Below are 21,782 nucleotides of genomic sequence, written 5' to 3'. Positions count from 1 at the left end.
TTCTACGCCTACGTCTGCTGCACTCCACATGCTACAAGGAATGCGCGTTTGAATGGGTTGCTTATCTACGCTAGCGACTCATTCTCCCTTGCTCCTGGGGCAGCTACACTGCGGCAGGTGAAATCATCCCGTTAATTGCAGTAATGACCCATGCACGGCTTAACCAGCATGGCTGTGTTCGAGAGCGGGAACCGGTAGTGACCACAGTGAATAACGCACAAATCTCTAACCCCATTCCCAAGGGAAGGGAAGTTGTAACTATATATATATAGTCCCGTTATTACTGGACTAAGCGGCAATACATGCCTACCGGGGCCACGTGAGAGAGGTTCGCCACGAAAAAAGTCTGACGGTGCCGATAGAGGTTGCATGCAAAATGGCAGTAACCGGTATCACGCTTGCGGCTAGGTATTTCGTTGGGGCAGAGGTACTGACTCCTTGTTTGGTTTCATGATTTTGCTTGTGTTTCATTGAATCAGAAGAAGTTCTAACACGCGACAGGGTGCCACATGCCCCCCCCCAGGCAAGCAAATATTACCAACATGGCTGCTGCATTTTAGAGGTAGCAGCCCCGGACACACCCCAGTGTTTGGCTCTTGCGTGAACTCATCAGAGGCCTCGTTACCTCATTGAAAAGCAAACGTGGTGACAAGCAGCTCGCCTACGTCAAGCCGTGAGCGTGTGAATTGACTCCGCTTTGATTTGTTTCACCGTGCAGAGCATTCATCCCTTAGGGTACTCACAGAAAAAATGCAACCAAAAAAAGATATTCGACAGGAGCACGTAGGATGCGCCGTCATGCTGTACCCTCGGCCGAAATTAGGGGAGCAATTTCTGGGAGCTCATCTGCTGGAGATTCGAAACCCGAGCGTCCCTTGGCTTTCGCAGCGATCAGCCCGCACAGCGCGCGACATGCAAACCAGAAGCAGATGATACAGACGTATTGCTCCATGACGCTGAACTGGTTGGTAATAAAGTCTTCAACCCCGATTTTCCCTCGCGAAAGCAGAACATTCCACCACACAACAACTACCAGCGCAAGAGGACCCACCGTTATAGAACAAAACAGAGATATAAGAAGCGCGAATGTAGACGATAGCACAGTGCCTACAAATGCCGCAGCCGCGAGAAAACAAAGCACGAGTCCCTCGAGCATAAAAACCCAACTGAGCTGCCGAGAGCTGTAAAACCTGATCATATGTAAATCCCAGAAGCTCCTGAGGTTTACTGCAGCCATTACAAAACATACGCCGCTCCACAGAAGGACCCCCTGTCCGAGAGACACCCCAACGGTCCAAGTACCAACACGACTCCAGCCGGCGGAGCATGTGCCCTCTCGGGACTTTTCTGGTGCAGGGACGGTGATCCTCTGTGGCCCTTCGAAACCCGTACTGCCAGCGCTCTGGGTGTTAGCCAGAGACGCGAGAATCACTGCTGCTGGCCAGGCAAACAGCGCCGCGAACCACAGGTCGGGGTTCATGCCGGCATTGTGTCGTTGCGCATCTTGCCTGGTGGGCCCATCAAAAATGCTCCACATGCCAACAAGAAAAAAGGCACTGTAGAGTCCTTGTGCGACGACAACTGCCGCTGAAACACGACACAGCTTTGGTGATCGCGCCCCTAGAGCAAGTGCAATCAAAAAGACCACCGTGAGGTTGAGCACAGAAGCGCCAGCAAAAGACAACGACATTGCCCCAAGAGCAAGCCTTGTCTTCGCCTGAGCATGGATGATGGGTGCGAGAATGTGCCCCGAAAAATGTATATGCTCTGAGGCTGCAAACGCCTGCCAGATGGCACAACCAAGGGCCAGTCCACCGTACAAAACCGCGGCACTGCCGAGGGACAAGCAGTAGTCCCACGGCTTACGGCCCGCCAGCAGACAGCACATGGCGACAACGTATACAGTAGAAGCCCTTACGGGTTGTATCGGGAGAGGAAGTTCCAGCAGCAGAGCAAAGACTTACAGTGTGAAAGAGGGGGTTTCGTAACTACCCGACAAGTAGCGTACGCCGCTGCTTCTGCAGCGTGTCTTGCGCAAGACAAAGTTGGCTGCCTGCCAACCCTCTCTCCGCCTTCAAAAGTCTCTCGCAAGGCAGCAGCAGCACTGTGCAAGTGCATGAAAAAGGCCACTCTACTGAAGAAAGAATGTGGTGGAAGACGAACTGGCACCAGCAGTCTACCACAGCGTTTCCATGACTAGCTACCAGCGAGCCCCCCGCGTGTGAGTCCCTGGCCCCCAATGAACCAACCACCAGTACGGCGGCAGAGACATGAACTGCAGGTTACTAGTGCCCACGCGGAAACGCAAAAGTATGATTGAATCGGGGTGAGCTGGACAATATCATGACTTGTTTGCAGGGCAGTACTACGGCATTAACACGGTGACTGGGTCCTAGCAGCAAGGTCTGGAGAAATATCGTTAAAACCGACGAGTCCAACGGATGCCCTCCAGAAGTAGTTCCGCCGGGTTTGTTTCAGTAATGATAAAGTGAACTTGCCACACGCAAAGCTTTCAGCCCTAATTATCGCTCAACGTTGGCTTTCTTGGCCCGTTCACCCTGGGAACGACTGGCATTGTAGTCTGCCGCAGCCGTGCAGACACGGTGTTTGTGCCCAACTTAGAGGACCACGCGAGCACGCTGCACTCCTGTGTACGATATGGTTGATGCTCCCATCAGCAGTGCCTCTGACATTTGCAAAGATACTTAGAAGTTAGTAACCTTGCACTCTCCAAGGGAAGGGAGCGACAAACCAGCACCATAGAACTACAAAACAACTCGAGCTGTGCCGCTGTCTCTGCCCGCCAAGGCTTCGCCATACGGGGACGCCCTACCTCCAGAAACTATCCACCTACGTCTTTTTCGTAGCTGCGACTATATCCAAAATGTTCTTACAAGCTTCGATCGTGCATCCCTTAGCAGACAACGATTGTCATGCTGCCGTTGTCGTGTACGTGACGGCACGAGTGCTGCCAATGAATGGATCCCATTCTTTCAGCTTATATTCGGATACGTACATAGGAGGGCTCATGGCGCCATTTCCTCGTGGCGTTCCCCCATTTGGGCACTCCGAAACACTGGATCCTGGAGGACACGGCACGAGACGCGGGCTCGGGGTTGATGTTTCCGTGCTGCAACCCTACGTTCCTCTCCCTGTTTTCGCTGGGAAGCCTCCCCGTAGTTTGCCACCAGGCTTTCGAATGGCAGGAACCCATGCGTCTGCTTCACATTTTCCTTGTCAGACTGTGCGACTGGCGAGAGCTACTACAGAGAACTGTGAACCCCCGAAGGTCTCTTGATGACTGCGCCGTCTTTTCACGGCTGGTGTTCGGTAGACGGTTCGGTGATCTGAATTCTTCGGTAGCTGGACTGCCCGTGCCTTCCCCCTCCACTTTATTCTGTCATCGCAGGCTATCTCGTACCTCTTGATTTTTCGTGGCGAGTTTCCCGATTTTTCTATGCCGAAAAAAGTTTGCTGGTGCACGGTTTTTTGACGTGCCATCTGCTGGGTTTCTATTCGACTTTCCATTGCTCACAGTTTGCTGCCTCCAGCTGTCCAAGCGTATAGCTCTTGCGGTTTCAACTGTAAACGAAAATGGCGCGTACTAAGCAGACTGCACGCAAATCCACGGGAGGAAAGGCTCCTCGTAAGCAGCTGGCGTCGAAGGCGGCTCGAAAGAGTGCGCCGATGTCCGGAGGAATCAAGAAGCCTCACAGATACAGGCCCGGAACTGTCGCTCTGCGTGAAATCCGCAAGTTTCAGAAGAGCACGGATCTCCTCATCCGCAAGCTGCCTTTCCAGCGCCTCGTGAGAGAAATTGCCCAGGACTTCAAGACGGACCTTCGTTTCCAGTCTCAGGCAATTCTCGCCCTGCAGGAAGCTGCCGAGGCGTACTTGGTTGGTTTGTTCGAGGATACCAACTTGTGCGCGATCCACGCGAAGAGAGTCACCATCATGCCCAAAGATATCCAATTGGCCAGGCGCATTCGCGGCGAGCGATCTTAGGCGAGAGACTGACGACGACATGACTGCCCTGCCGTCGAAGATTACTCGAGACGGGGAGGCACAGTTCAGAAGACAGTGGTGGCGGCGCAGTGGCGTTGCTTCGGCAGGCGCGGGAAAAACCAACACGGCCGTACTTACGTATACACCGAAACGGGGGTGCTCCAGGCCGAAGTGAGGGTTTGACAGTCGGTTCCCTCAAAGGGAAGGCGGGCAACGACGTGTCTCACAGTGCGTGTCATCTTTGCCCTTTCGCCATGGCCTAACCTACACAAACAGCAGACTTGCGATTGACAGTGCAGAGTTTCTACTGCTTCATTTCTGCGGTTCCTGGCATTCCCGGCCTTTCATTCGATACCACCCAGCAAGTGTGTCCGCGTTAAGGAGAGGGAGAGGTGCAGTGTGGGATGTCTTCCCCTCTGTGCGGCTCCTTAAATTGCGAAACACGCCAGTGCTAGCGCTCGTTATGTGTACGCATTCAATGTGGGACTGTATGTGTAGCTGTTACTCGCGTCGGTGCAGGCGTGTGTAATACACGTATGTGCTTTTTTCAAGGAACCAGCTTTGAGAGGGTAGGGGACGGTTTGGACCCTGAACCAAACGTAAGAGGTCTCAGCGTACTCTCGAGAATAAAACAAACTGCTGCGGGAGGCGATCGCTCGCGAGAGAGTCTTGTCAGGACTTCGCCAGAGAATACGGTTGCCCGGTCACCGCTCGAGAGACCTGACGAGCTGTCACTTGAGGCACGCGCCGCCTTCCACGTGCATTGGATTTCTTCTTAACTGTTGCCTGTCGAGCTTTGCCTTGCCCTGAGGCTTGCGTGGTTGGAAGCACATGTAGATCGCCGATATTTCCAAGTGTCTATGTCAACTTTCACTATTGGCATCAATCGCGGTTGACCTAAACAACTCTTGTCCATGGCACAAGTTTCTTGCATCTATTATAAAACACCTCGCGGGCGTCGCGTGAGTGATGGCTTCCGCATTATCAGGGCCTTTCCGACGGACTGGCGTGGCCGCCCACGTTACATTTCTTCCAGAGATCCAGCCGCAAGTTGATGTGTAACTAGTAGCTGTGACTGGCAAAGGGAACACGTTTGGCTCCAACCGAGTTGCACCTCAAAACTTTCCAGAAACAGCACATGAAGCAAAAATGGTCTTTGTTGGGAACTTGTCAGCCCGGACCAAAGACCTTGTGCAACAACCGAGGCGGGGAACACTTCCTATGCCGCAGTCGGCTCAGCGGAGAATGGCACCTAATCCTTAATATTGCTTCACACCATCGGACGCACATACATATGTATACTTTCTGAGCCAGTTGCAGACTGTGGTCGCGGCAGCTAGATCAGCCCGGACCCGAGCACACTTCCCAGGAGTCCTGAAACCGCCCCGTTCGCACGCCGTTGCCTCAGTGAAGCGGTTGCTGTCGTATCTGACGCGGAGAATCTCTAGCCTTTGTTAACCATCTTGTTACCAGAGCCTCGTGGATTCTCATCCTGAATGACGCACCACCGCACATCCTGAGACTTTGTTCGCATTGCCGTTGGACGCTTGCGCATCTAAATTCACAGCGGAGAGGAAAAACGTTGTTCTCCGATGCATACTCTGATGTAGATTCACGTACTGACATACAGACGCGCACGCTTTTGGATGCGACTTGGAAATACGGGGATGCATACGCAGGTGCAACCTGTGAGGCTGAGGACTGAAGCCTTGTTTCATTGGTGTTCAGGATCATCACACCTAGCAAGAGAAGACGCCGCCGCCCAACTGAGAAGCCGTCGCTGTGCGGTCGCGGCTGGCGGCTGAGACCAAGGCCGGCGAGGAACCCGTCCGGAGCACTTGATCTTGCATGACAACTACAGGTTTTTCCAGAAACTCTGGAAGCATGTCTCCAGTACTATGCATACTTTTCCACGCCAGCACTCTTCGGAAAGAGGCGACGCATGCCACAGCATTCTCAGGGAAGAAGCGCCTTGCGGATGAGGTATGCACACTCGACGGATGCCGCACTCACCTTCCAGTCATCCCAGGCCCGCTCTTCCAGTTCCTCCTTCTCTTCGCGCTGTGGTGCACACACAAACAAGAGAAAAACGTTTCCACCGCTACAGTGGGAGGACCAGCTGCCGTCGAAATCTGCAAAGCTGCCCTCGGGCACCACAAGCGGTGCAGGCAGAAGTATTCGCTTCCCCAGCCTTGCGTGTAATTCAGTCCACAGGCACGCCCTCTCCACACGCGTTAGCACACTGAAACGTGGCAACGCCGACAGAGGATCGGCAACATGCGCAGGCTTTCCTGTTCATCCGAGCATCTCCGCAGCGATTGCGGTTTCCAAGTCTTCACGAAAAGTGAGCGGCGCGCCAAAGCCAGTTGCTTCCAAAAAGCCGGCCATGACATAATCGTGACATAAGTGCGCAGTCAAGTATGATGCGTGTGACTTTTTCGAATGCCTGCCGTGACCCTTGGCTGGCGCTCCCTCAATCGAACTTTTCCCGAACTTGAGGACGGAGTTCAGATTGATTCGGAGAAGCCGCCTTCTCGTATCCTTCTCGCGCAGGACTTTCTGAAGTTGCCCTTACCTCCGCTCGTGCTTGCGTGGTTGTATACTCTTCAACGATTTTCGGCTTTGTCGCGCCGATCTGATTGCTGCGAAGACGCGAACCGCGACCGCAAAAAGAGAAGGGAAAACTAAAGAAGGCAGTAACTGGCGTTTCGCTTTCCCCACAGCGACGGCACTGAACTCGGCCAGGGCGACCACAACATGGAAAGGCACAGCGCGTGACAGCGAACACACGCCCATCGCCGGCGCACCGTGAAAGGTGCGGAAACACGCTCAACGGCTCCGCTGTTGCTTCGCTGCTCGACAAACAACTACACGTTTGGCTCAACTGGGGTTCGGAACACCCATCAACACCCCCACGTGACATCGGCCTGGAACTACGGTGTGCTGGCACCCGCGTGTATTCGTACACCGAAGGCATGCAGATGAATCTCAAGCGCCAGTCTGAAACGCAGCTGACCGCCTTGCCAAGCAGGTGGAGTCGGGTGACACCGTGCGTAGGCGCACGGTGTCGCTCCCTAGCCGTCCAAACTGATGCGTATGCACTCATGCCCGTGGAGACTTGAATCTTTGGTTCCGTGGTACACGCTCGACTGCAGGCAACTGCTTCCAACGACCTACACTTCCATCTCCATTTCGATGGCGGCGCACTCTGCGAGACTCATCGTGGGCAGATCTGCACGCGCACACCAGCCAGCATCACGCGACAATGCAAGCCCTCAGCACCCAGTCAAAGGTACTGCTTGCAGGCCCGCCAACCTGTGACCTGTACCTATGAGTATTTAGAAAGTGCGCAACGCGAGGTGGCGCCTGGGCGCAAGTCATCGCCTGCCGCTTGCACGGAAAAGGAAGGCGATGACACACACTGCGGTGAAAAACCCACGCGCGCGCCGCGACGAGAAGCGACATCACGAGTTCGCCCTGATACCCCTGCAGGTGTACAGTCGAGGAAGCTAACGAAAGTCGCACTGCAAATGTAGCCAGCATGCCGAGTTGAAAAGCGCGCTGATCTGTGAGCTGGCAGCTACCTCTCACGTCAGTGCGAGTGTGTGTGTCTGCAACCTGCGTAAGCGCCCGCTGGCGTGTGCGCATGTGTATGCGCCTGCCGGGGGCGATCGTATTTCTCCGCTGGACGCGTCTTCCCGACAGGGGCGCTGAAAGGCGCGACTCACTATGGCCAGGCGTAAAGACCTTTTCTCTGTAGAGCCGCCGCAGGTCGGACCTGTCTTTCTGCACACGCACGCCGCACACAAGTTGAAGTTGTTTGAATCGCAGCAAGCGGACTGCACGCCGGGTGCGAAGTGCCCAGTCCAATCGCTGCCCGCTCTTGGCAAGTGGCTGCCAGTGTCGTTTACGTCGACGCCGCCCAAACACACATGTGAACGCGACGAGCTTGTGTGCATGTCCTATGAACTGTGGACCAAAGAATTCAGTCCCTTAGACAGCGGGCATGGGAAGGCAGCCCACATGAAACTCCCCGCCTGGCGCGCGAGAGCTTCCCAGAAGACAGCCTCCTCACCGCATCAACACGTTGCCGGGGGAGCGCGTCAGCGCACACGGACAGAGCCGCGGAGGGTTCTCGATGCGCAGCACGTGAACCCGCAGTCGCAGGGTGCATGCAGTCATCCCAGCGGTGGACCGGCGACAGAGCCTTCAGACGCTACAGCCCCCTAGCGTCTTCCCGCCACGGCTCCAGACTCGGAAACAGCATCAGCACTGCGTCACTTCTCACGCTTACAATTGTGTAGACCCAAGGCTTGCGAACGGCTTCACCCGAGCCGGCAGCTCCTGGGCGCCCCTGGAACAGCCGGCTGTCGTTGGCCTCTGACCCCCCTGCAGACAGCTCAGACAGAAAGCAGACTCCAGGCTATGTATAGCGGCTGTGTGAAGCTGACTTGGAAACCTTCAGCAGACGGGACTCTGCGAGGGACGAAGGCACAAACTCACCTAAAAGTTGCCTTACTAAACAGCAATCAAGTGATTTACTAATACAATATATTTTTATTATATCATATACACAGACACTAAAGAAGACACGGACTCCTCCGGACCCCGACTCAGTAAGCAAGACTGCATAAACTCCCACATGAGCTACGGTCGTCCACATACGCATGTGTGTACGCGTCCACGCAGGAATAAATACATATAAATAGACAAGCATATGTAGACAGATATATATAGAAATATTCGCATGTTGGGGAGGACCTCGGGCGCAAGTAGACCTGGGCGACATATGTCTACGCATGTGACAAATATTCCTCGTGCAGTGAAACACGTTTCTATTTTAAAGACGGTGCTGCGTGCAGAGCGAGATCGCCAATCAGCCCTTCGACTTGCCTCCTGGGATTTGTCAAGAATCAGACACACGAGCCTCAAGCACGCGACTACGCGGCTGTGGGCTGCGTCTCTCATACACCGCATATACCATGAACTATAGAGACTTCGGGACATGTAGGCTCGTGTACCTGCAGCTTGGCAGGCAGTCAATCCTTCTTGGAAGAAACGCCGTGAGACACGCCCCACCCCGAAACGAACGCCTCGCACACGTACCGCGTCTCTCGTCGTCTTGCAGTCGCATGGTGAGCAGCGGCAACTCCTGAGGACGGAGCAAGCACGAAGGAAACTGAAATGGACAGCTCCCATCTCTCTTGAAGACTGACACTCTGCGTGGAGGCACGCCGCGCTTCCTGAGCCAAGCGCGAGACGCTGGTGGGGTCACGGCGCTGCCTCACGCGTCCCGCCTCTCCTGATGCGTGGACCACGTCTATACATGCAGGTGCGGCACAAGAACCCCTCCTCGCTCGTGTCGCGTATTTCTACGCAGCATCCACCAGTCACAGATGAATACAGTTTGCACGAAGGCGTGCCCACCAGAGGTATTTCCTTCTAACGCATGTGCAAGCATGCGTAGGTAGGTCTCTGTCCCTGCGTGGCTGGTGCACCCGAGCAACGCAACTGCAGAGTTGAAGACGTCTGCTTCTTCGCCCCCCTGAGATGCGTTTTTGATTGTTTTGCTTCCACGTACCCGGATGACGAGGCCCATCTGAGTGACCGTATCCGCTGCGGCTCTGCAGAGAAGACAGTGAGGGCACGCAGCATCGGAGAGCAAGGTTGCTTTTACTACTTTCAGCTCGAAAGGAATCGAGGACTTCGAGTGCCCCTCCCGAGCTCTCGAATCAGCTACGGCCGCGCGGAAACCCCCAGCGTCTCACGCGCCACCTTCCACGTCGCTGCAGGCGAAGAGGAGAGCGAGTTGAGCGCACGGATTGCCGTTAGCGCCTAGGGAAGACAGTGCGTCATTGTGTGGCGTTTCGATTTCAGCGGCAGCTGTCCTTCGCTCTGCGCTAGGCCTTTAAAGCTTCGTCCCCCCCACCTCTTCGCACCTGGAGAGCATCGAGGCCCAGAAGTCTCGCTCGTCCTCGTCGTCGACGCCGAGCAGACCGCCCTCCTCTTGGTCTTCTTGTCCAGCGTTTCGCCGAGCGGCCTCCCGTCGTTTCCGCAGCAGCGCCTATACAGCAGGTCTCCGCAAGCGCAGCAAACGCAGCTGAGCGAGACCCGTATGCCCCACACAGAGACCTCCCCAGGCGCCGGATCTGAGCGCTCCCTTGAGACCATTATTCGCCAGAGGCCCTCGCAGACTGGGGACTGCAACGAAATTCATAAGCCTGCACGCGCGGGCAGACTGCGAGCGCGGACCGAACTCAGCGAACCCGCCGCTCGAATGCGCCGGGATACCTGCGCCCGAATGCCGCGTCGCGAGCTGTGGGAGACACCCGGAGGCAGCACTCCACAGTCAGGGCGAGGCGCTGCACGCATGCGGGTGCGGAGGCCTACAGAGATCTCTACAGAGCACACACAACCGTGTCATGCCGACTGACTGCGACGTCTAGGAGACAGAGCGCTCTGTCGCGCCGGGAGACCTCGACGCAGCAGCACGAACTGACTTGCGTGACACCGAACCTCCAACGCATGCGAGGGCGCGTCTGCGCCCGTCTGCTGGATGCGTTGCGAGACGGGCCTTACAGCGACTTTTGCGTCGACTTCCTTCTCAAACTTCGCGCGAGCCACCAGCTCGTCCCTACAAACACGAACCAGAGAGAGCCCACTCCCCAGCGACTGAAGGGCCCCCGCTCCTCCGCTACGTCTCCATCTATCTGTCTACGCCTCCATCTACGTCCACATCTGTCTACTTGTCTACCTTTCTAGCTTTCTCGCACGCATCTCGTTTTCTACTCCGAGTTCCACGTCGCCTCTTCACATGTCTTCGCGTAAGCTGGATGCATCTCTGCTAGCTCCAGCACGCCGCAGGCGGTTTCTGTCGCGTCGACGTTACCTTCGCGCCGCCGGATTTCCCGCAGACGCGCGAGGAGGACCGGCTTGGCCCCCCGCAGCGCTCTGCTGCAGTTCGTCCACTAGCGCGTCGAATGCGCGCACGTCGTCGCGCCTGCAGATGCCCAGGCGCTCCACGTCCGCCATGAACTCCCGAAAGAAAACCTGATAAAACGTGCAGAAGGCCTCGGGAAAACGCTGGCACGCTGAACTGAGGCGTTGCCACTTCCTGCAGTGGAAGCGCGAAGTCGTAGAAGCATACAGCTATATAGATACATATTATTACATGTACATGTGCTTGGTACTCTCCACGCCGACACCCCTCTCGCTACCGTGTGTACCAATGCGCACGTGGATATCGGCATGCGTGAATTCGACAGGGGTTTCGCACTGAATACTCACACATATATGTATACATTTATATATAGAATACAAATATTTATATATAGATATGTCAGCTGAAGCATTGCTGATGGCGCACTGGCTGACACACGGACAGAGCCTGCGCCGCCACGCACATCTGGGGTCAGCACTGCATACGCGAAACTTGTCAATGGGAATGGGCGCCAGCAAACTCAGCGCGAAGCCTCGCTTGCGCCGACTATACGTGTGTGTGTTGAAACGGGCAGATACTGCGCGTGAGCGCTCTTAGGGAAGTCATGAGAAGCGCAAGCGATTCTCACGTTGGCGTCAGCACCCTGAAGCGGAGCTTATTTGACGCGAAACGCGGCAAACTCCGCCCCCTCTTCCTCCTAACCTGCGTCTCTCTCAAGCTGTTCAGGCGCTGCTGGAGATCTGAGCACTCCATCGAAAGACGGCCCAGGAAGTACGGAAGAAGAAGATACCTGAACGAAAGGAAACCAGAGGATCGAAATAAAACCTCACGTAGAGTCTATACTAACCATAGAGCGCATCTATTATGACATTGACACCGGGAGTCCATATAGGTGAGTAGTTCGCAGATACCGGAATCCATCCACGTATGCAGAAGCGAGCACGTATCTGAACCATGCTGTCCATCGGCCTGCTTGCATCAAACGCATGCGTACAAATGCACATCTCTGTACGGCCTCAGAGAGTACGTGTATCCCCTAACCTCCATACGTCAACCCACGCCGAATTCGATTTGTATGCGACTCTGTGCACCCACAGGGTGCTGCAGGACAAGTCGGGTAAGCTCGGCGACGCAGGGGGGGGCATTTACCTGAGATGTTTCGTGGCAACTTCGTCCCAGTCCTCGCCGGCAGAGAAAAGAGCGAGCTTCTCGACTGCGCCGGCGCACGCCTTGAAGCAGAGCGTGAGTTTCGCGACTGCATCTCGGCGCGCATTCATCGCTGCGCTTCCGCCCTGCGCGGGGCTTGTCTTCGACCCCCCGCTCCCTCGCGCCTTCTCTGCGTTTTCCTGCAGTTCTCTCAGCCCGTCTGCGCCGAGCAGTTGGGTGAGAAGCGCGACCGGGAGGCGCATGATGCCACTCAGAGTCGGCTCGGCAGAGGAGGAAGCATCCTCCTCTGCATCCTCTTCTTCGTAGGCGTCTGTGAAGCTGTCAATCGTCTTCCGGTATTTGGTCAGCGCAAAGTCGAACAGCCGCTCCAGCGCCGCGCCCTCCGACAGCGCAGAGCCAGCCAGCTCGCTGGCTACAGCGCCCGCCATAATTCAGAAAAAAAGAGCAAACACACACGAGCTCGAGTGGGCACACAGGCGCGACGCACTGCGGAAAAGACGACAATCCAAGTCGCCGACAGAGGATCGCACTGCCGACTCGCGCGGGAATCTGCAGGAGAACGCTCAGAGAGGATGTTGAACCCAGGGAAAGGAAGCAGAGGAAGGCGTGAGCGCGTCTGTCGACTGGCAAGGCGCCAGGAGCTCCGCAGATAAAATCGCAGGTGAAAGGCGAAACCCCGCGAGAGGCGTAAAGGAACGAAACGGGCTACACACAGTAGAATTAAGAAGAATGCAGACGCACGAGATTATCCTGTTGCACGCCCTTGCAGGAAACAAACAGAGACAAACGGTCGGAGATTGTTCAGCTGCGAGGAGCGGCCTCCGGAGTCCACACGGGGGCCAAATCTTCCCCGCAAGAGAGGGTGAGTGATGTTCAGCTGCCTTCGTGACGTAGCCTGATTCAAAACAGATAGGTGTGACTGCTGGCTGAACCTCAGCTGACGATGATAAAAGGGAGCACGTGAGATACGGGGGATCCCCCCCGAGAGAATCCCTGGAATTCGAGAACGATTGCGGCGAGGATACCGAGGATACATGCGCGAGGAGACGCTTTTCAAACGCCGCCCCAGCCGAGGGTCCGAACGCGCTACAGAGGGCGTCCTGTACTAACGAGCCACGTGAACAAATTGAAAAACGATGAATCACGGGGGTTTCAACAGTCAAGATCCTCGAGAAGAGCGGTCAAAACACCCGCGAAACCTTGAGGCTGCGTGCCCTCCGATTGGCGGCTGAGGACCCGTCTGCAAGAAGGCTCGGCCTCTGTGTAATCCCTCTTTTCGTCGAAAAATACGAGAAAGAGTAAAAACGCCGCTTTGCTGCAGATACCCTCATGAGCCTGGTTGAGAATCCCCGGCGTCCAGCAAAGGCACACTGGCAAAGCCAGTGGAAAACGCTGCAAGATGGGGAAGAGACGCTTAGACCAGCTCCGACTTGACTCCTATGTGGTTCTAGCACGGAAAGCACGAAACAAGAGATGGACGACTATTGTGTAAAGCAGAACAAGGAACGCAAAGGAAACGTACGCCAGCGTGTGCGCCTGAGCAGCTCAACAGATACCAGCTACGAAAACCGCGGTTTTGCGCAAGACTAATGCAGACAAACGCGCCAAGAAAAATAGCAAGCTCCCGTTTTGAGGAACCGACAGAAATTCGTCCTTGTGAGTGTAACTCTCCAGCGTATCATGCGAGTGCACAACATCGAGAGTCCGCGATGAGCAGAGCCCGCATGCATATGCTTGGCTGGCGCGAAGTTGTTCGCGGCAATGTGACGTCGTACGAGGTGGCGACACGTCGTGAATTCTAGACTCTCCAGCGCAGTTTTAAGGCCATTTCTTCCCCACTGGGAGTGTTGCTCACACAAGATTCAACTGAGTTGTTGAACGGGGGCAGCTGCTTCGACACCGTCGCACAGGATGACCACCCGCTTGATCTTTCCAGCAAAAGTCTATCCTTCGTACTCCGTGCTCTCGGGCCATGGCGCGTGCGAGACTAGCAAAGTCAAGCCACGTCACTCTTTTTTACCTGGGCTACTGTATGTGATGAGCTGAGAGATTCTCAAACACGAATACACCCCTGGCTGCAAGTAGCCATGAGTGCCCACTCGGTGAACCGAAACCGCCACCCGTCCGCAGTGTGCCGGCCGATCGTGTCACGTTTTCTTCTTGAACACTACGTTCACACACGTACAGCTGTACCGCTGGAGTGACTAGGCGAACTTGCGAACGTTGAGGCCTACTGCCATCTTGTAAAGGCCGTTCTGCCCACGCTGGAGAGTGAAGCCGCAGCACAGCGGCAAGGCTTTTAAGCAACCCGCATGCGCCGCCACCGGCAGACCCTCTTCTTGCGCAGATACACAACCTTCATTACATGAGAACATCTAGCTTCACAACCACTCTGTGAGTCTCCTTTCTGACGGTGCATGAACCCGCAATACTACTGGAACGGCTAGGCGTAAAGCTAGACGTACGTTATGTGCTTGCGATGACAAGTTTTTCAATACGCACGCGCGCAGGACCACGTCCCCTGCAGACGAAAAAGCCTGACGGCATAGAGTCTGTGACGCGACCAGCCGCACGCCGCCTCTTCCCCCATGAAAACCAGATCAAAGCATCCTGGCTCCACCCTCTGGAGTGTGACTTGGCGCCAACGCAGAGTTCACTGCTTTGCTGTCAGAGTCGTGCAGCCGCATGTCAGCTAGCCAGACTGGAGAACGTACAGTGCCCAACCACGTGCCTGGGCGTCTTGAAGCGGCGAGGCAGGCAGCAATGTTTGCGGAGAGAGAGCTGTGCCACTCCGCTGAAAGTGAAAATATCGCAGTGGCTCGAGACGAAGGGTCAGTCACTGGGCTGCCGTCGCCTGTGAGCAGGGATGGGCTTACTCGACGAAATAGACACGTTCAAAAACAGATATAAATACCAGTGAAGTCTGTTACACAAGCATAGCGCGCACATGCGTGAGCGTGAGAGGACGGACACATGCGTCAGCAGGAAAAGCTTCCGCATTTTTCTGCAGCCACACCGAAGGGAACAGCCGCGCACGAACAGAAGCCCAGGCAGAGGCCACAATGGAAAGACGTGCTTCTGCTTCCTCGGGCGGGGCTTACAGACATTTCTCTTCAGCCCCCAAAAGAATTGATGAGATCCAGACATAGAAGACAAAACACTCTGCCAGGGCATCCGGCGTGGTACGAGTAGGAATGGAGCGAGATAATGCCAGCTGACTAGGCGCAGCACCTTGAGTTGCTAGCGGGATCCAACTACGAGAGCTTAGGTGGAGAGGCGCTAGTCCCCCCGGCAGAAAAGGAAACGAAGGCAAGCGCTGACGTGAGCGCAGTGGCGTGCCCCGTCGCGAATACAAAAAGACATGTGACTCAAAAATCGGAAAAAAAAAACACGAGTTAATCCGTAGCGCTTGACAGAACACGAGGCCCAGAAAAAGCTCTAACTTGCACGAGAGGCCCTCGACGTTCTCGAGCTTGCGCCACTGTTTCACACTGAAGCAATTTCGACAGATGAATACATGCACCGATCTCCGCTGCTGTATGCGTGATATCAGACACGAGGTCTACGTGAATATGCGTGGCGATGTGCATTCATTCACTTCGTGCATGCGCGTGCGCACTCGTGTTCCACGAGGCTCTCTCCACTCGGACCTCGCATGCAGTGCGACCGTCTCTTTCATTCGGCCTTGTCCTTCTTCGGCCGCGACCTCCCGCGCACAGCGAACGCGCGTCTTCACCACACCTCGGCACGGTCTCGCAGGACAGAGCCGCGGGCGCCCGTGCGCGACTGAGCAATCGCGTTCAGGCTTTCGCTTCGCAGCTGGAGGCCGGCGCGCAGCGCCAAGGCCCCTCGCAGCCTCCTGACCAGCCTTCTACTCGACTTGCGCAATCAGCGGCTGGCGGTTGTCGTCGGAGCAGCGGCTCGCGACGGCCGGAGAAGAGCCAGTGCTCGGGGCGAGGTCGTCGTGCTTGCTGACCGCCGTCGACTGAAAGAACGGCGCACTCGCGTACTCGCCCCTCTCGATGTCGCCGCTGCCAGCCATGCCCTCCCACTGACCGAGCCGCCTGCCAAGCACACAGAGAATGAGGAGCCCAACGCCGACCGCGATCAGCAGCACAGGCCACCAGCTGAAAAAGGCGCTCTCAACGGCTTGGTCTGCGTCGTCGACGATTTCGCGTGCCGAAGACTTCACTTTCTCCGCGCCCGCCTTCACTTTGGAGAGCTCCGCGCCGTCGAACACCGCTGCTGCCGCGAGGGCGCTCGCGTCGGCGGCCGAGCTCGCGCCTGCGGTGTTTGCGGAGCTGCCGTCGCTCGCCGGCTCGGATTCCGCCTTCGACCGCCAGGACCACCACCCCGACGACGCAGAGGCCTCCTCGGCGGCAGCCGCGCTGCTCTGAAGCAGCCCGAGCTTCTTCAGCACCGACAACGGCTTCGCCTCCTGGGCCGGCGACCCCGCCTGCGGCGGCTGCGTGAGCGCAGCCTCGCCTGCCACCGAGGCGAGCTCGGAAGGCTCTGCGGTCACTTTGCGGCCAAAGAGCCGCGCCCACAGACTGCTGCCCGCTGCAGGCTCGGGTGTGGAGACCGCCTCAGTTTTGCCCGCGGAAGACAGAGACTGACTGCCGCCTCGCAGCGAGAACGGGAAGCTGCCTGAGGCCTCAGCGGCCTCCGTGCGGGTTCCGGAAGGCTCTGCCTGGGGAAGGAAGCCAAACAGACGCGAAACGGAGAAGCCCCCTTTCGGGAGAACGGTAGTCGTCGACGTCGTGGTTGTCTCTGGGCGCTGAAAGATGGAGAAAAAGCCCTGGAGAAAAAGCGACACACAGACGCGTTCGCGTTGAGCAGAGAATGCGAAAGACACGTGTGAGACCCTCCCACACGCGCAAAGGACAAGCGAACTCAAAGCTACAAGACGCTCGCCTGTGGTGCCGCGAGTGACCAGCCACGCAGCTTCCTCCTACACAAACTGGTAGGGATGCGTCCCTTGGAGCAAGGACAAAGTCTCGAGAGCAGGGTCAGCAGACCCCGCGCTCCCGCCACTTTACACGCAAGTTAGACTCTCGACGAAGCAGCCACATATGCCGCCCTGCCCACAACTCCTGGCTGGCGTTCCCAGGCACCGCGACCGCCCAGCTCTCGATTGCCGCCTCTTTCGGCATGGCTCGCGCACCTTTACTTCTGTCTGCTTCTCGGGCTCTGGCGCCTTCTCGTCCGCCCGCGCCCAGAAGGGTCGGCTGGCGGGGGCCTCGCCCGACGACGGCGATTTCTTTTGCTCCGGAGAGGGGGGGGGCGGGGTGGTGGTTGTGGAGGTCGTCGTGGTGATTCTAAAGGCCTCGACAGGGGGGACGCCCTCGACTTTGACGCCGTCTTCCCGCAGGCATCCGGGCAGGTCGGTGTCGATCCACTTCTGCTTGCAAGAAAAGTAGCAGCTGCGCAGGTTTCCGTACTCGTACGAGCCCAGCGCCTCAGGATCCGCCGCGGAAGTCGACGCAGCCGCTTTCTTGGCGCTGCGGTTGTCTCGCTGGCACTTTTGAACGCATGCGCGAAAGGGCGGAATAGGGTCGCAGTCTAGCTGCACGTCGCGCGTGTAAATGGGCGCGCGCGTCATGGTCTCCGTCCCCGCGGCTCCAGCGCTGCGCCAGTCCCACCAGTGAGCGCCTCCAACTCGCGCCTCGTGCGCAGTCGGCGCCGACCGCGCGGCCTTCTCGCTCCCTGCGGGAGTCTCCGCAAACATCCATCCCGCGGCTGCGGCGTTCGCGTGCTGAGCCACGAGCTGCGACGCGACCGCGGCAGCCGACGCGACAGAGGAGGCAGGGGAGGCAGGCGGCGCCGAGGCGCGCTCGGCCGACTCGGGGGCGACCCCGCCCGGGCCTGCCAGCCACGAAAAGCCCGCGGACCACAAGGACCCAGCTTTCTGGACGCGCGGGACGCCTGAGGGGATCCTCTGCGACTGACCGCCTCCGAGGAAGGGAGGGCCATGCAGAGGGGCCGTCCCAGAGAAGACAGACCACTGGGAGGCGTGCTGTGTGGCGGGCTCCTCGAGCGACGCGCTGTCATGCGGTTCATCGCCAGGGGCGGGCGGCAGGTCAAACACAGATGCGCGCTCGGACGACGCGGATCCCGAGGACGAATCCGATTCAGACGACGAAGAGGTGCTCTCCTCGTCGTGGCCGGGCGCGCGAGGGCCTGCGAGAGACACCAGGTCTGGCTTCTTGTGGAGCGCAGAAGAGGAGGCAGAGGAAGCCTCTGCGGACTCCTGCGCGGCTGGCTCTGTTTCTGTAGCGTCACCAGACGGAGATGCGCCGAGCCAGAAGCGCGACAGGGCGGAATTTTCCGAGACATCCTTCGGCGTGGCCTGCCCAGATGTCTCCTGTGAAGCTTGCCCCGAGGACGACCCCACGGCGAACCAGCCACGAGACGCGGCGGCGCTCGTCGCAGTCTCATCTTTCGCTGACTTGTCACTGTGTTTCTCCGGGTTTCCCTCTCGCGAAAACCATGAGTTCAGCCAAGAGACGAAGCCGTTTTCCTGGCGAGCGGCGTCCGCCTGCCGCTCTTTGACGTTGGACCACAGCCAGGCCGACTCGGAGGCCGGGGGCGAGCCCAGCCCCTTCGCCTTCTCGTCCGCAGTCGGCTTCGTCGCAGGCCACCAAGACAAGAGGGAGGAGGCAGCCGCGCTGTGTTCCGCCTCTTGGTGTGCGGCCTCCTCCGCGCTGTTGTTAACCTCGCCCTTCCACAGGGACGCCCAACTCAGACTCGCACCCAAGCGGCCTGGGTGTTTCGCGTCCTTGGTCTCCGCCTGCATCTGGGCTGCATCCTGAACGGCCTCTTGTTGCTTTCGCCAGAACCAAGTCAGGGCCGCGTCTGGAGGCGGCACCTGCTTGCCCTCGGGCTCACTCCGCCAGAACCACGACGCAGCCGCTGCGGCGGCGGCGGCCGCGGCCTCAGGAGGCACGCCGTTGACCTTTGCGCTGTCTGTCTTCGCGGCAGCTTCTTTGCTCCAGAACCACGAGGCGGCGACTGGAGCGTTCTTCTCGCGCTCGTTCCACCAAGAGGCCAGCTCCGCGGGCGCCAGGAATGCCTGCACGAGGTCTAACTTGCGCACGCCCTTCGGCGCTGGCGTCGCCTCAGCTTTGCCTCCCCAGAGCCACTGCTGCAGCCAGGAGCTCTTGGACGGCGCGGCGCCCTCTTGCGTCTCGGCGTTAGTCGGGTTCGCAGAGACTAGACGGCCTTCTGCGGCCACTGGCGAAGCCGGAACAGGCTGGGGATTCTGCAGGCTGCGGAGCCACGCCGCCGCCGTCGAGGCATCCAGCTCCTCCAGGTGGCGTTTCTGCTGCCGGAACCAAGCGGCAGCGCCCTCGAGCGCCTTTTGAGCGAACTGAGTGGCCTGCTGCCCGCCGCTCTCATGCCACCAGGACTGCGCTGCAAGTGACACCACGGCTGTGGCCTCGCGCACGTTCTGCGAGCCTTGGTCTGCCAGCGACATGACCAGAGCCTCGGCTTCACTCTCGCGCTCGGAGAACCACCAGGCGGCCGCGCGGACTGCCGCGAGCGGATTGGCGGCACCTTCCGCGGCCGCGACGTAGGACCAGAGCCCCTTGGCGACTTCCGAGTGTGCAACGGCCTTCGCAGCGTCCTTCACAGGCTCCTCGCCTGCCTCCACGAGCTCGTGCACGGCTTCTCCGGCGCGTCTGCTAGCGTCGCGGACGCCTTCGGCTGCAGCGTGCGCGGCTTCCTCAACGTTCTCGAGAGATGGAGGGGCTCCAAACCAGAAACGCGCCGAGGCCGCAGCCGCGGAGAGCCCCAGAGCCTGTTGATCTTGCCCCGAGAGCTTCGAGACGTTTTCGCGAGCGGGCAGCCACCAGGCGCTCTGCTTGCCGACCTGAGAAGTCCGTTGTTCCTCCACCTCAGCCGCGGCCCCCCGTTCGCCAGTCTGGCTTGGGGCGGAGCGCCAGTTGAACCAGCTGCTCGCCGAAGGCAGCGCGAGTGCCGCGGGGGCGTCCATTACGTGCGAAGGGGGAGCTTGTGGCAGCGGCTCCGGCGACGAAGTCTTCTTCCAGAAGAGGAAAAAGGAAGAAGCGCCTCCGACCACATGAGACGGCAGCCGAAAAAGAGGGTGGTGAACTGGAAGCTCCGGCTCTTCTTGCCCCTCGTCTGGCTTTTCGGACTCTCCCCCCTTCGGGCGCTGAGCAGCGTCCGCGTCATCTGACGGAGCCGCCGCGGGGCCGTGCTGCGCGGCTTGCTGACGCTCGCCATGCTCGGAAGCAGCTGCCAACAGAGAGGACAACAGGGACGCGGGGGAAGCCGCCGACAGGAAAGGCGGCGACCAGTGCGTGGCTGGCGCAGCATCTAAGCGCGCTTCAGATGACTGCGGCGAGGCAGAGGTCTCCGCACGGCCGGAGCAGACAGCAGAGACGATCGCTGTCGCGGAAAGCGCCAGGAGGCAAGCCCTGGTGTATCTGGCGCGCCAGCGGCCGCGCCGCCCGGGCTGCGCGCCGGAGAGTTCAGCCCGCAGCATTTCCTCGAATCGAGAGCCAAGATCCCGCGCGGTGTTGCGAAGGAAGAAGGTACAGAATCCTGTGTGACCCTGCAGACGGACAGGAACAACCAGAACGCGCAACGAGGTGTTCGACTCTACGAACATCGGTGGGAGTCAATGTCTGGCCGTTGCAGCTGTAACGCAGGAGCCGGCGACCATACATGCACGCCCCTCGCAACTCCCAAGGCCTCCCGGTGGAACTAAATCGCAGGAGCTTCGACAACACCAGAAGTGCCGACCAGCAAAGAATCGAGCGCGCCTATTGCCAGCACCGGTCCTTCGAGCTACCAGCTACAGCCGGATGAGGCTGACGCGGCCGAATGAGCCTGGGTGCACACAGAGAGAGCGAGATTTGCTGGGTTAGCTAAACTCAACAAGACAAGCGCTGCTCCTTGTCTTGTCTCCAGGCTGAGGCGCCACTGACACGACTGCTCCATGCAGAAGACCGCACAGGCGAAATAGACGTAAATCCAAGCGAACGAGGGTTGAGCCACCGAGTAGCCGAAGCGCTGCGAAGGCTGGGACGGAATCGATAAGGTGAGAGAAAGAGGAGAAAGACTGTGGAATTGATTTGCGCGGAGGGGGAGTTTACCTTTCAAGAACACGTACAACCTGAAAGGCAGGCGCCTAGCGAGAGGGGAGCATACCGAGCCCGCCAGCACTCCGCCGATGGAGCAGACAAGACGAAAGACGACGAAGTCGACAACAGAACAGGAAAGCAAGCGCCAAACCTAGAATGGATAAGCAAAAGTAAAAAGGGAGTTCCGAGAGCTCCGAGAGAATGTTTCTCCACGAATAAGGGGCGCTCCACGAGACTGGCTCGCAGGGGGTTCGAGCTTGGTGTAAAAATATACCGCTGCAAAGGACTGCTCACACACAAACACTGGCGCATGGAACAGACTTGCTGATAAAAAGCAGAAATGTGTAAGTGAAAAATAAGACAGAAAAATTGCTTCGTGACAGTTCGTAGATTCATGCGGAAGAGCAGATGGACCCCTTCGCTAGTTTACGGTGACGGCAGCGCAGGCGCCACAAATCACAGACTCTAGGGGAAAAGGGGATGACTCTGAGACGGAAAAGAACGTAGATACGTTTCCTGAGTTTCCATGGAAAAATGCATTTGTCATGTTTTTAGGGATT

At 57.9% G+C, this 21,782-nt stretch overlaps 4 protein-coding genes across 4 annotated transcripts; 1 reads left to right on the top strand and 3 right to left on the bottom strand.

Annotated features, from left to right (window-relative positions):
- Positions 1 to 796: 796 nt before the first annotated feature.
- On the bottom strand, positions 797 to 1,690 carry BESB_039180 (uncharacterized protein; the record flags this gene model as incomplete). The annotated part of the gene is made up of 1 exon (XM_029362504.1): positions 797 to 1,690. The coding sequence occupies one exon, from the start codon at positions 1,688 to 1,690 to the stop codon at positions 797 to 799; it is 894 nt and encodes a 297-aa protein (XP_029221469.1).
- A 1,904-nt stretch (positions 1,691 to 3,594) lies between these two features.
- On the top strand, positions 3,595 to 4,005 carry BESB_039170 (histone H3.3; the record flags this gene model as incomplete). Its single annotated transcript, XM_029362503.1, has 1 exon — positions 3,595 to 4,005. The coding sequence occupies one exon, from the start codon at positions 3,595 to 3,597 to the stop codon at positions 4,003 to 4,005; it is 411 nt and encodes a 136-aa protein (XP_029221468.1).
- Positions 4,006 to 5,449: 1,444 nt separating this feature from the next.
- Positions 5,450 to 12,540, bottom strand: BESB_039160 (TAP42 family protein; the record flags this gene model as incomplete). The annotated part of the gene is made up of 13 exons (XM_029362502.1): positions 5,450 to 5,497; positions 6,019 to 6,066; positions 6,581 to 6,647; positions 7,183 to 7,237; positions 7,734 to 7,791; positions 8,300 to 8,394; positions 9,112 to 9,157; positions 9,587 to 9,629; positions 9,945 to 10,069; positions 10,585 to 10,639; positions 10,895 to 11,055; positions 11,648 to 11,735; positions 12,095 to 12,540. 13 exons carry the CDS (start codon positions 12,538 to 12,540, stop codon positions 5,450 to 5,452), a joined length of 1,335 nt encoding a protein of 444 aa, XP_029221467.1.
- A 3,443-nt stretch (positions 12,541 to 15,983) lies between these two features.
- Positions 15,984 to 20,747, bottom strand: BESB_039150 (uncharacterized protein; the record flags this gene model as incomplete). Its single annotated transcript, XM_029362501.1, has 2 exons — positions 15,984 to 16,910; positions 17,277 to 20,747. 2 exons carry the CDS (start codon positions 20,745 to 20,747, stop codon positions 15,984 to 15,986), a joined length of 4,398 nt encoding a protein of 1,465 aa, XP_029221466.1.
- Between the last annotated feature and the right edge of the window lie 1,035 nt (positions 20,748 to 21,782).

This window comes from Besnoitia besnoiti, chromosome II (assembly GCF_002563875.1).
Source record: "Besnoitia besnoiti strain Bb-Ger1 chromosome II, whole genome shotgun sequence".
NCBI classification, from domain to species: domain Eukaryota; phylum Apicomplexa; class Conoidasida; order Eucoccidiorida; family Sarcocystidae; genus Besnoitia; species Besnoitia besnoiti.
This window is presented reverse-complemented; position numbering and strand designations above follow the sequence as displayed.